The 12844-nt window shown below is 46.2% G+C and overlaps 2 protein-coding genes across 2 annotated transcripts in view; one reads left to right on the top strand and one right to left on the bottom strand.

Annotated features, from left to right (window-relative positions):
• LOC116463793 (regulatory-associated protein of mTOR-like) overlaps positions 1 to 12844 on the bottom strand; it is a 193110-nt gene that overhangs the window by 131811 nt on the left and 48455 nt on the right. The window lies entirely within an intron of this gene.
• On the top strand, positions 5741 to 6139 carry LOC116463791 (large ribosomal subunit protein eL31-like). The gene has a single exon (XM_032754181.1). The coding sequence runs from the start codon at positions 5759 to 5761 to the stop codon at positions 6137 to 6139; it is 381 nt and encodes a 126-aa protein (XP_032610072.1). The 5' UTR covers positions 5741 to 5758.

Below are 12844 nucleotides of genomic sequence, written 5' to 3'. Positions count from 1 at the left end.
CACCCGGCCTTTGTCTAGGCACACAGACCTAGGGTGGGCCACGTCCCCACACACTTCCATCTATCCCCTCAGTCATGTCCGTTAACCTTTCTGAATCTCAGTTTCTTCTCTTCCTGATACCCTCACCGACACCTACTTCAGAGGGTTGCTTGAGGGCCAAAGAAGATATAATCTGGATTAGCGGCGACAAACCTCTAATGAGATTAGAGTATACGTTGTTAGAAAAAACAACGGCTGTAAAGACGGCAACTCCCTCAGTTTTCCATGCACTCATAGGGAAGACCTCGAGAATACTCGGTTATATGAAAAAAGAAAATTGCAGAATAATGCATATAGAATATTACTTTTCTCCTAAGGAAAGGAGGGAAATGAGATTGTATATTCCTATTTGCTGCCATTTGAACAAAGTACTAGATGGACACACGAAAAGTCGCTGTCACCGTGCTGTGCCGTCGGGCAGGGGCGGGTGGCAGGAGTGGGGGAACCCTGCTCAGTAAACTGAAAAATAAGACAGTCTATCACTCTCAAAATCAAAAGAATTAAGTGACAGCAAGCAAAAATCTGAAATACAAATACACTCTATCAAGAAACCCAACATTAGCAATACACCATCAGCAAAACTACATCATTTGGCACATTAAATTAATGGTGTCCATTTACTGCCTTTGTAGTTGGATTGAATTTGTATGTTTGGGATTTACAGCTGCACAAAATTCCTCTAACCATAAGGAATTTATGCCTAGCCTTGGGTTTTATATGTTTAAGTAGCATTATAATAAAAATTATGTATGCATATTTTTACCTTCAATATGGGGTTTAATTAACTTTAAAAAATTGGGGAGCATGTGGGTGGTGGTGCAGGTGGTACAACAAGCAGGTACCTGACGAGGACTGCAGCTCCAAGCAGCAGGTCCAGCCCTCGTCCTGCAGTACCCAGTGCTAAAAACTGTGGCCAAATTTCTCCAAACAAGCAATGTCAAAAAAAATCGGGGAGATATAAAAGCAAACTGAACTTAAAAATAATTACATATATATATATATATATAAATGGCATATATATACATACATGCCATTAAAAACTTTAGGGAGATGAGGGACAAAACATCAGTTTTAAAGTAGGCACAGCTGAGTGTAAATCCTGATTCAACCACTTAGTGGCTAGATTACAAAGCAGGACAGGTTACACAAATACTAATCAACTAGTAAGCTAACATATATAGAAGAGCAATATAAAAGATACTATGAAAACGATTGATACGTGACATTAAAACCACTAAATGATCCATTTTTGAACATTACCAAAACTGTGGTTTTAGATCCAAAACTACCTTCAGTTGTAAATAAAATCTGGTACTGCCAATAGCTACAGAGTAATAAAATGTTTAAATAGTTTTCAGGCTGAAGAAAGCTGGGCGCGGTGGCTCACACCTATAATCCCAGCACTTTAGGAGGCTGATACAGGAAGATCACTTGAGGCAAGGGGGGTGTTCAAGACCTGCCTGGGAGACACAGTGAGACACTCCTCTTCAAAAAAAAAAAAAAAGTTGAAGGATGCCCTAAGACCGTGGGGTCTGAGCCTCACATGCATGCACCTCACACTCAGCTGCTAAGAAGTAATGTGTGGGCGCCTTCATGTGCTGCATCTATAATACAACCTATTGTAGATTCATTTTTCTTGTTAGATAATGAATCCTTAACCTGAGTAGCTCCCTCTAGAAATCTAGAGTTGAATTTCAACCAGGGAATGGCCTGATTCATTGCCTGCTGATTGCTAAGGGGTATTACTTGTAGGTAAATATGCAGTGCAATTAAACTGAAACTCACACCCCCAAAAAGAACTTCAATGGATGGATGGATGGACGGATGGATGGCCAGACGGAAGGGTAGGTAGGTGGTTGGACAGACAGGTAAACAGTAGTGAATAAATAAATGGACAGATAAGTAGACAGATCCATTCAGACCGAAGATTGAAATTTGCCCCTGGCAAATGATTTCCCACAGTGTCATCACTAAAACAAAAATCAGAAAAATACAAGAAACAATAGGACCATTCGCAAAGTCCTTAATCAGCTGCTTCAATCAAGAAAAGGTAGGGTGGGAAAAAACTGTCAATCACTTTAAAAATTGCTACACAACTGCATTCATTTTTAAAGATCAGATAAAAAATTTTCAAAAGCTAACAGAAACCTCCTAAAAAGTTTACTGGTATCAGGAGTTCCAGACCAGCCTGGGCAACATAACACTCATCTCTAAAAGAAACAAAAAATAGAAAAATTAGCAGGGCATGATAGACCACACCTGGAGTCTCAGAAAGACCTGTCTCAAAAAAAAAAAAAAAAAAAAAAAAAAAAGGCCAGGCACCGTGGCTCACGCCTGTAATCCCAGCACTTTGGGAGGCCGAGGCGGGCGGATCATGAGGTCAGCAGATCGAGACCACCCTGGCTAACACAGTGAAACCCCGTCTCTACTGAAAATACGAAAAATTAGCCGGGCATGGTGGCGGGTGACTGTAGTCCCAGCTACTCGGGAGGCTGAGGCAGGAGAACGGCGTGAACCCGGGAGGCGGAGCTTGCAGTGAGCCGAGATGGCACCACTGCACTCCAGCCTGGGCGACAGAGCGAGACTCCGTCTCAAAAAACAAAAACAAAAACAAAGTCTATTGGTAAGAGACACGCATAGAAAACATCACCACCACCACAACTTGATGCACCTAGCACCTACCAACACCTCAAGCTTTACATAATGACTCACATTTCCAAAAGCTAGATAATGAAGGACAATCAGATCCAGAGCTACACCAGTGTCCAAAGAGCAAATCCACCCTCCGTCTGACTCAGAGCTCCCTCTTACTGCACAGCTAGTCCATGCCTGAGACATAACGGGCATTCGTCATGAGCAACTGAACACAGATGGGTCTGTGACTGCCTCCCATGTGTCAGGCACTGTGCTGGGTGCTTTGCATTTTCAAATAACCTGGCAAGGTGCATATCACCAGCTCTATTTTACACCTAGGAACTGTAGCTCTGGAAGAGAAACACCCAGGTGGTCTAGGCCTCACTGGTACCCAGTTCTGTTTTGCAGCCAGTACACCCCATTTGTGTTGGGTGGTCACTAGATAAGAGACTTACGACCATGCACTTCCTCTCGGCCATGGTCCAGAAATGAGACACGGTTTCCTCAATTCATCACGGACACAGTAACGGAAAAACCCTGCGCAGGCTCTCTAGTTCCCAGCAGTGCATTTTCACTGACTCTCACATATCACCTGCTCTGTCACCCACCACCTCCCCATCTTCTTTTTTCTTAATGTAAAAGAAATAAAACTTGAGAGGTTATACACCTGTCATCACAAAGCCCCTCGCCTAGTAAAAGTAGGCGGATGAGAGCACATCCACAGCTGTCAGTCACTGCTCTCCTCAACACTGAGTTCAACGAAACAGTCTTTCTTCCTTCTTCACCCAGCTGAAAACTTAACCTTGAGAATCAGCAAAACTGCCCATAAGCCCCCAGCCCCAGGGCATCTGAGTGCGGGTGAAACATGGGCCATCCCACATGACATGGATCGTCTTAACCATCTTGGCCATACCTTATTCCAACTCGTAAGAGAAAATCCTCCAGGTGTGGTGGCTCACACCTATAATCCCAGCACTTTGGGAGGACGAGGCAAGAGGATCACGTGAGCCCAGGAGCTCAAGACCAGCTGGGCAACGTAATAAGACCCACCATCTCCAAAAAAAAAAAAAAAAAAAAAAAAAAAGTATGACTTGGCTCTGCGACCCCACCCAAAACTCATCTTGAATTGTAGCTCCCATAATTTCTATGTGTTGTGGGAGAGGCCTGGTGGGAGGTAATTGAATCGCGCAGATGGATCTTTCCTGAGCTGTTCTCATGATAGTAAGTCTCACGAGATCCGATGGTTTTATAAAGAGGAGTTCCCCTACACAAGCTCTCTTGCCTGTCGCCATGTGAGACGCGACTTTGCTCCTCATTCACCTTCCGCCATGATTGTGAGGCCTCCCCAGCCATGTGGAACTGTGAGTCCATTAAACCTCTTTCCTTTATAAATTACCCTGTCTCTGGTATGTCTTTATTAGCGGCGTGAGAACAGACTAATACAGGAGGATTTTACCTTCTGGACCAACAGGGACAGTATCGTCAGCAGCCCCGCCCCTGCAACAATTTTCTCCTGCTTCTCCTGTTCCATCAAAAGACTAACTCATTATTTTGTCCAAAGATATTATCTACATTTATGAAGACTGAGAAAGTTACTTTAACCACTTTTGTAATGCAAATATATTTCATAGGTACTTAATATTTAATCGTAATTCAATGATGTTCTCACAGAAGTAACTCTGCCAGCATTCTGTATCTGCACAGCACACAAGCTCAGAAAAGTTCTGTTTCTATCCAAGTTAACATACAATTCTAATAAGTTTTTTTCTTGCAACATATCTGCTACTTCCCCTTTGTGACTACAACTGCATTATACTTCAGCACTTGGTTGAAAATAGCTGGTTGAAAGTGGTGATATACATGTCAATATTCACTTGTTTTCAGGTTTTTATTCCCCCCGTCTGTGTTTGAGAGAGACATTAATCAGAAAGGAAAGGATAAGTTGGTATCTGTGCAGAAGAGGGTCAAGAAAGCAGGCCCCAGCAGCCCTCCTTATAAAGCCCTGCTTACAGGGTGGGCCGTGGCTGGGGTCTGCGGACTTGGATTTCTGGAGGGTTCCCACCACTCTAACTAGTAAGTGGGGTTTGCTGTGCCTCAACTGTTTTCCAGCAATATGGTTTGTGTTGAATGCCTGCTTTCCTGCCAGAAGGCTGGGATTTTGGCAGAAGCTGCCTGTCACCAGCCTCCAGTAAAAACCCTGGAGACTAAGTCTCAGATGCGCTTCTTTGGCTGGCAACATTTCACTACCTTGTATTGGTCTACCTTGTTCCAGGGGAAATTAGCCCCTCCTGTGAGCCTCCATGGGGGCGGGACTTTCAGAAGCTTGTGACTGGTTCCCCTTCAGACCTCACCCCATGCACCCTTTCCCCTAGCTGGTTTTGCTTCGTTATCTTTCTACTGTAATAAATCATGCCCATGAGTACTAGATCCTGAGTCCTGTGAGTACTCCCAGTAAATCCTCGAAGCAGGAGGTGGTCTTGGGGACTCCACCCAGCACCACATTTGCACAACCAAACAATAATCAACTTTTCTCCCCTCATTCCCTTAACCCTTCAAAGGATGCACCAACCCCCACGAGCTTCTTGCAAAGTGCGCAGGGTCAAACACGCGTGCTTTCCCAGTTCCCTGAATTCAATGCGTGTTCACACTTGGTACAAATTAGACCATCGCCTAGATGTGAAGCTCTCAGAAAAATCACCTTTTATGCCACGACCTCCTCATTCTGAGCTCTCACTGCTTTAGCGGTTTCTTGATAGGTTTCTCTTGGTTTGACAACAAGATAAATTAGATTTAAAATTATTTCCAATTTTACTCAACAAAGTCTACAGGTTAGATTGTCTGGGTAAAAGTGAGATTAATCTTATTGATAGAGATGTTTTTCATGACAAAAATAAACAGCATGATGAGGGAGACAAGCGCCAAATCCAGCCACCATGAATAGTTCCTACTTTCCACCACTCATCAGAAAAACATCCCTAAACCATGTGAACACGAAAAGTACAAAGAACCCATCTGGGATGATCATCCAATGGACAACCCAAGAAAAGTCAACTGTCCTTTTCCTTTCCAACTTGGATCCAGCAGAATGGCTCCCGCAAAAAAGGATGGCGAGAAGAAAAAGGGCTGTTCTGCCATCAACGAGGTGGTAACCCGAGAAGACACCATCAACATTCACAAGCGCATCCACGGAGTGGGCTTCATGAAGTGTGCCCCTCGGGCACTCAAAGAGATTCAGAAATTTGTCAGGAAGGAGATGGCAACTCCAGATGTGTGCATTGATACCAAGCTCAACAAAGCTGTCTGGGCCAAAGAAATAAGGAATGTCCCTTACCGCATCCGTGTGTGGTTATCCAGAAAATGTAATGAGGATGAAGATTCACCAAGTAAGTTCTACACTTTGGTTACCTATGTACCTGTTACCATGTTCAAAAATCTACAGTCAATGTGGATGAGAACTAATCGCTGATCGTCAAATACATAAAATAAAGTTATAAAATTCCCAAAAAAAAAGAAAACTGAACCATCTTCACCAACAGCAGCAAAACCATAAAATAATCTGCCAGAGAAGTTTAAAGAAGGCTGGGATGTGTGGGATGAGAAGTTTTGCCCATCTGCGGGGCCTGACCAGCCATCCCTGGCACAGAACCTGCATGCTCCTGAGACGTGGGAGAGCAGCCCGCCTGCGCTGTGGCTGCACAGCCAAGTGCCCCAACTCTTAGTGATGTCCAGCAATCATTTTCTCCTTCCTGCAGGGTCAGGAATTCAGAAAGGGAAGGGAGGGGACACCTTGTCTCTGTTCCACAGTGACCGGGTCCTCAGCGGGCAATATGCAAAAGCTGGTGATGGCTTAGTAGCTGGCACTGGCACCGCCGGAAGCTTCCCCACTCACACATCTGGTGGCTGACGGTGGTGGTCACTGTTAATGGGAAACCACCTCCTCCCATGGCCTCCTCTGGCAGCCTCTCCAATGGGGCTGGTGTTGGATTCCGAGATAACCAGGCGAATGGTATGTCATCCTCAGCACGCCAGCCAAGAGCGCCATTTCCCCTCCAGTCACAGCCCATCCAGATTCAAGGGAGGGAACAGCAACTTTGCCTCTCAATGGGAGGCGTTTCACAGTCACACTGCAGTAAGGGCATGTGGGGCGGGAGATACTGCTGCAGTCATCTCTGGAAAATACAATCTGCCACTGTTCATCCTCTGGCCACCACAAGTCACATCCTCCCACATGCAAAATGAACCTGACACCTCCCCAGGGCCCCCAAGGCCCATCCGATTACTGCCATCAGCTTGAAGTCTGGGGTCTCGTCACCTAAACCCTGCCCAGCTGAGGAGCCTGTATGTAGGAACATGCAGTTCCTCAAGTCCACCCCTCTTCCATCCCCGTTCTTCCCAATCCAGGTCTAAAGAGCTGACCTAGACCCACCCACACCCCAGACACAATGTCCCATCCAGGACAGCCACTCGAGGCAGGCACACAGCGCCATCACCTTCATCAGGGCTCTGTCCTGGTACCTGGGGCTTGTTCTCTGGGATCTCGGCTCCGCCTTCTCCGATGTACTTCATTTTCCATGAAAAGTACCCCACGTTTACAGCTGGGTGATTTTCATAGCCTGCTTCCTCCTCACAGAAGTCTGGGGGCCCAAAGACTTATTTTCATTTTGTATTGCCTCTGCTCCTTTCAGTCCAGGCAGACACACAATTTCTTTAAAAACACTTGGTGGGCTTTTTGTGTATTAACCCATAATCTCCTCCATTAGACAAGCCGCACCCATAAAGAGAAAAGCCCTTTTCTTCCTGGGCTCCCAGAAGAGGCTGTGGCATGACAACGCCCTTTGGACTCTTAGAGGCCAGACTGGGGATTTAATGCAAGAATCTGCAGGCAGAGCTCTCCTCCAGCTGCAAGGCCGGACACTGCACTTGGATCTCAATCTGAAGCCTTAGGAACGGAGCTCACAGCCCAGTCCAGATTCGCTTTTTGCCTGAAGCCCTTTCTTCACTTGAGGAGCCTGGAGAAGAGGCTGGGAATGAGAAACAGTCTTATTTTTGAACCCAGCAAGTCCTCTTTCTTTACACCAAGGAGAAGCCAGGTGGCACTTTGAATTTTCTGCCTGGAAATCTCCTAAACTAGACGGACAAGTTCATTAAATACACATATACTTTCCTCTTTCCCATAGCAACAGTGACACCAGGCTTCCCACCACCACCTAACAAGGGCCCCTTTCCTCCAGCGTGCAATGACACGTTCCCTCCTTTCCTTCCGGGGTAGGCAACAGGCAGCCAGTAGGCCAAGCCCAGCCTGCTGAGGACCAAATCCAGGGAACCCACGTGGTGGACACTGTCTGTAGTGCCTTCTCACATTGGCAGAGTAGCAGGGACGGTCACCATGTGCCACCCACAGGCTAAAATACTAGACCCTACTACCTTCTAGGAGGCCCTTCGGGCAGCCAGCAGCACTCTCCTGGAGGCCCGGAGGCTTCTGCCCAACACCCCATCCCAAGGCCAGAGCTGCAGGCATTGGGATTTGATTATGGCCACACCCGGCTCCAGCTTCCAAAACATGTTCAAGTTATCCACTGCTGCTTAACAAACCTCCCTTTACTTAGCAGCACAAAACAATCATTTCGTTATGCTCACAGGTCCCATGGTCAAGAATTAGGAAAGGGCGCCACAGGTCTCAGGGGGCCTCAGCTGGGAAGACTTCAGTCTGGGGGTGAGCGTCTTCTCGGGGGCTGGAATCACTGATGGTGGCTCACCTCCACAGGGCCTCACCGCATGGCTGCGGGGTTTCCTCACAACACACGCCCCCAGCAGATCCAGGGCAGAGCCTTTTATAACCTGGTCTACAGTCCCGAGTCAGCCCAGATTCAAGGGGAGGGAATGGGGACCCCACTCTCAATGGGAGAAGTGTCAAGGTCACATTATAAGAAGAGCTTGCCTGTGGCCATGTGAGGACAACACCATCTGCCAGCTGCCCGGGGGGACTGGGGTGGGAAGACTGCCTGAGCTCAGGATGTTGAGGCTGCAGTGATGACACTACTGCATTCCAGCCTGGGCAACATAGCAAGACGGAAGGAAGGGAGGAAGGAAGGAAGGAAGGAAGGAAGGAAGGAAGGAAGGAAGGAAGGAAGGAAGGAAGGAAGGAAGGAAGGAGGGAAGGAGGGAGGGAGGGAGGGAAGGAAGGAAAAGACAGAAAGAAAGAGAAAGAGAAAGAAAGATAGATAGACAAAATTAAGAAAGTTTAAGGTCAATAAGCAATACAAGCCTTTTCTAATGTCTGAATGGTTAATGTACAAGCTGTTTTACTGAGCAGCTTTTCTGGATTCTACTGTGACGGTATCAGCTTCATATCCGGTGCCTTTCATATCCCCATTCACTGCTCCATGCAGGGAAAGCACAGATTCCACATGTGGAAAGAAACCAGTTTGTCAGCAGGATCACAGAGCTGCAAGCTCTCGAGGCCCTCTAGAAGCCTCGCAGACTGCGGCAGAACCACCCCGCACTAAAGATCAGCAACTCGGACTCAAGGCTCTTGGGCATCTGCAAATGCAAACGTTCCTGAGGACTCTCTCACCCCAAAAAACTGCAGATGACCTTAACATTTTTAAAAACCTTTTTGTCTCCTAGTAAGAAGCAATGACCATCTTAGAATACAATATCAAAAATAGCCCAACCCAGAAATCTGAATTGATTCTTCCTCCCTCCCTCCATGAATTGCCCTGAAAATTACATTTGTTATCTTCGGCTGCCTCACAAATCCACCACTTCTATTAAATAAGTTGTCAGAGCCGTTAATTTCTTTCTAGACGCCTCTCTGCCGTGGTCTCTTTACCTTCATCACCATTTCTACTCCTCCATGTTGAAATGGCATCATATAGTATCTGGAATTCCCATCATGCTTTGGGTGACCGTATCCACTGATCTACTTCCTTCCACACACCCCACATCTCAAGCAGACGAATCTTTTTTTGAGACAGGGTTTCACTCCGATGCCCAGGCTACAGTGCAATGGCATGATCACGGCTCATGGTGGCCTCAGCCTGACGGACTCAAGCAATCCTCCCACCTCAGCCTCCTGAGCAGCTGAGACTACAGGTGTGCGCCACCATACCCAGCTAATATTTTTAATTTTTTTGTAGAGATGGCATTTCACTATGTGGCCCAGGCTGGTCTTGAACTGCTGGGCTCAAGAGATCAACTGGTCCCAGCCTCCCAAAGTGCTGGGATTGCAGGTGTGAAACACCACATCCAGTCAGATGAATCTTTAGGAAAAAAAAAAAAAAACATGGCCAGGCACAGCATCTCACGCCTGTAATCTCAACACTCTGGGAGGCCAAGGCAGGCAAAATGGCTTAAACTCAGGAGTTCGAGACCAGCCTGGGCAACATAGTGAGACCTTGTCTCTACAAAAAACAAACAAAAAATCAGCTGGGTGTGATGGTACATGCCTGTAGTTCCAGCTACCTAGGAAGCTGGGGTGGGAGAATTGCTTGAGCCCAGGAGCCAGAGGTTGCAGTGAGCCGAGATCACACTGCACTCCAGCCTGGGCAACAGAGTAAGACCCTGTCTCAAAAACAAACAAAAAGGGTAAGAAAGAGAAAAGAAAGCCTATCTTTCACCTATTTAAAACTTTCACTGCTCCCCACTGCCTCTACAATCTAAGGTTCAGATTCCTTCACCTGGTCCCCAGGCTACTGCAGTCTGGCCCTGGGATGAGTAATTTGAGTCAAGTTAGTCATTCCCACCCAAGCCATGCAGACACTCACACAGTTCCATGAAAAAGTCATGCTCGGTTTCCTCTCAAAATCTGTGTGAACACCCTCCCTACACCCCGCATTCCCTGCCCTTCTCTCAGCCTTCCTCAAGTCCCAGCTCAAGTTCCATCCCCTCTACAAGGCTCTCCCAACCATTCTGCACCTCTCCTACTGCCAAACGCCGAGGCTTGAGCTTGGTACTACAAGCTTCAAGGTTTAATCACAGCTACCTTCCCTTTCTGTGCATCCCTGTTTGAGGTGTGCTAGTCCCACACTTGGGGTTCCAACCATATGAAATGATGCTGTAAACTTCTTGCAAACTCCCTCCAACGTCAGACCAAATACTGCCAAACAAAAGTCAGCACATAATCAATGCGTGCTGAACGAATCGGCTATCCAGCACTGCCTCTCAAAACAGCCAGGAATACCAAAGCCCCAGGCCTTAAAAACAGCTGCTAAAATGCCAGGATCTAAATCTTCTTTTAAGAGGAAATTACATTTTGCTTTGAGGAAAATATGTGACAACCCTGTGGCGTGGTGGCGAGTCCCTTCCTGATCACCACCACTCCACTTCCAAGCCAGCTTCTCTTTGGATCCATTGAAATAAGAGAAAAAGGTGTTATTTTATCAAGGCCTTATCTAATGAGGGATCAACATCATCAAAATTACAACTGCATCAGGTTTTCTTCAAAATGCTTTCTAAACAGGGGTTCCTAAACAGTAACACCATCATCAAGCATTAAAGAATCAAAGGAAAAAGTTACACAACCTAATAAATCAGTAAAATATAAACCTTGGTATCCTTCTCCCGATCACAGAGAACCACTACATGTGATCCTATAGTCAGCCATAAACCCTGCACACCCCAACCTATGCCCACAAATGACTAGCCCACAGCAGGACCCACCACTACTGAGATAAACATTTAAAACAAAAAGTCGGACCTAATAGTGCCCGCTATGCTTTGAATGATTAGGGAAGAGAGCACAAAGGGAAAATTTAGGCACACAGTGTTACAACAGGTTTAACCAAAAACATAAACACAGTTCTTTCAACACAGTTCTCCCTGACTTAGGTTTCTAACATTTAAAAGGTGTTGATAGGTCAATTCTCTTTACTTATTGGTTCCAATCTCAACTAGGAAAATGTGAGCATGAGATCAAGGCAGCAAAAAACCAATTTCCTTAAAATAAAATGTAAATATTAATGATAGAAAATGTAAACAAAATAGCTGCCAAGTAAATTGCTTCTGGAGGACAATGTTTTCCAACGTGCATTTCTTCACAACATATCCACGCTAATAAGCATGTTCAATCGAGGACGGCATGAACTAACATTCAAACTCATCTCCCTAGCCTTTAGTTTTAAATGGTAATAAAATGAAAACTACAATAAGAGAAAAGTTGTCAAGGCCTATCAACTTGTATAGGTCCATTTAGTAAAGTACCCAGGAATATCCTCAAAACAGTGCATCCCAAACAGCACGGCAGCTGGTTGACGGTCAGGACTCCTGTAAGAAAAATCAAAATAGCCTGGCAGTACCGGTGAAAATATCAAAACCAAAGACACACCCCACCCCCCGACAAAGGGGAAGCACATGTTCATAAAAACCCTTCTGCCACTGGGCACGATGGCTCATGCCCAAAATCCCAACATTTTGGGAGGCCGAGGTTGGAGGATCGCTTGAGACCAGGAGTTTGAGACTAGCCTGGGCAACACAGAGAGCCCTGGTCTCTACAGATATTTTAAAAACTAGCCAGATATTGGTGGTGCACACCTGTGGTCCCAGCTACTCAGAAGGCTGAGGTGGGAGGATCACCTGAGCCCAGGAGGTTGAGGCTGCAGTGAGCCATGATTGTGCCACTGCACTCTAGCCTGGGCGAATGAGCGAGACCCCATCTAAGGAAAAAAAAAAACCCGTCTGCTAAGATGACACTGCCCAACTCAGCAGATCACAGAAGCAGCCTGTGTGTAATAAAGAACAGGCATGTCCTCACAATGGAAAGCCACAGTGTTTTACTGCAGGCTTCAAGACTTCTATCTGCTGTGCTTTTGCTTATTTTCTAATAGGATTAGATGTTTAAGAAAAAAGCTGGAGCTAGTGTAAAGGTTGATTTCCTTGTGAACAATCAGAAAATCCATCTGCATGCTCATTGTTACACTGCAGTAGAAACCCCAAAATCAACCCACTTAATAAGGTCAACCCATCAATTAATACAGGAAGAAAAGAAAGTGAAAGGGTTACCAGTGAATTCATATGCTCCCACCCATTCCCCGTCTCTCTCTCCCTTCCTCTTCCCCCTAGCCCCCATTCTCTCTCCCTCCCTCTCTCCCTTCCTCTTCCCCCTAGCCCCCATTCTCTCTCCCTCTCTCTCTCCCTGCCTCTTCCCCCTAGCCCCCATTCTCTCTCCCTCTCT

This window comes from Hylobates moloch, unplaced genomic scaffold, assembly GCF_009828535.3.
Source record: "Hylobates moloch isolate HMO894 unplaced genomic scaffold, HMol_V3 SCAFFOLD_64, whole genome shotgun sequence".
Taxonomy (NCBI): domain Eukaryota; kingdom Metazoa; phylum Chordata; class Mammalia; order Primates; family Hylobatidae; genus Hylobates; species Hylobates moloch.
This window is presented reverse-complemented; position numbering and strand designations above follow the sequence as displayed.

What these genes read in the sequence shown, in the direction of transcription:
- LOC116463791 (XM_032754181.1), top strand. Translation starts at nt 5,759, where the DNA reads ATGGCTCCCGCAAAAAAGGATGGCGAGAAGAAAAAGGGCTGTTCTGCC.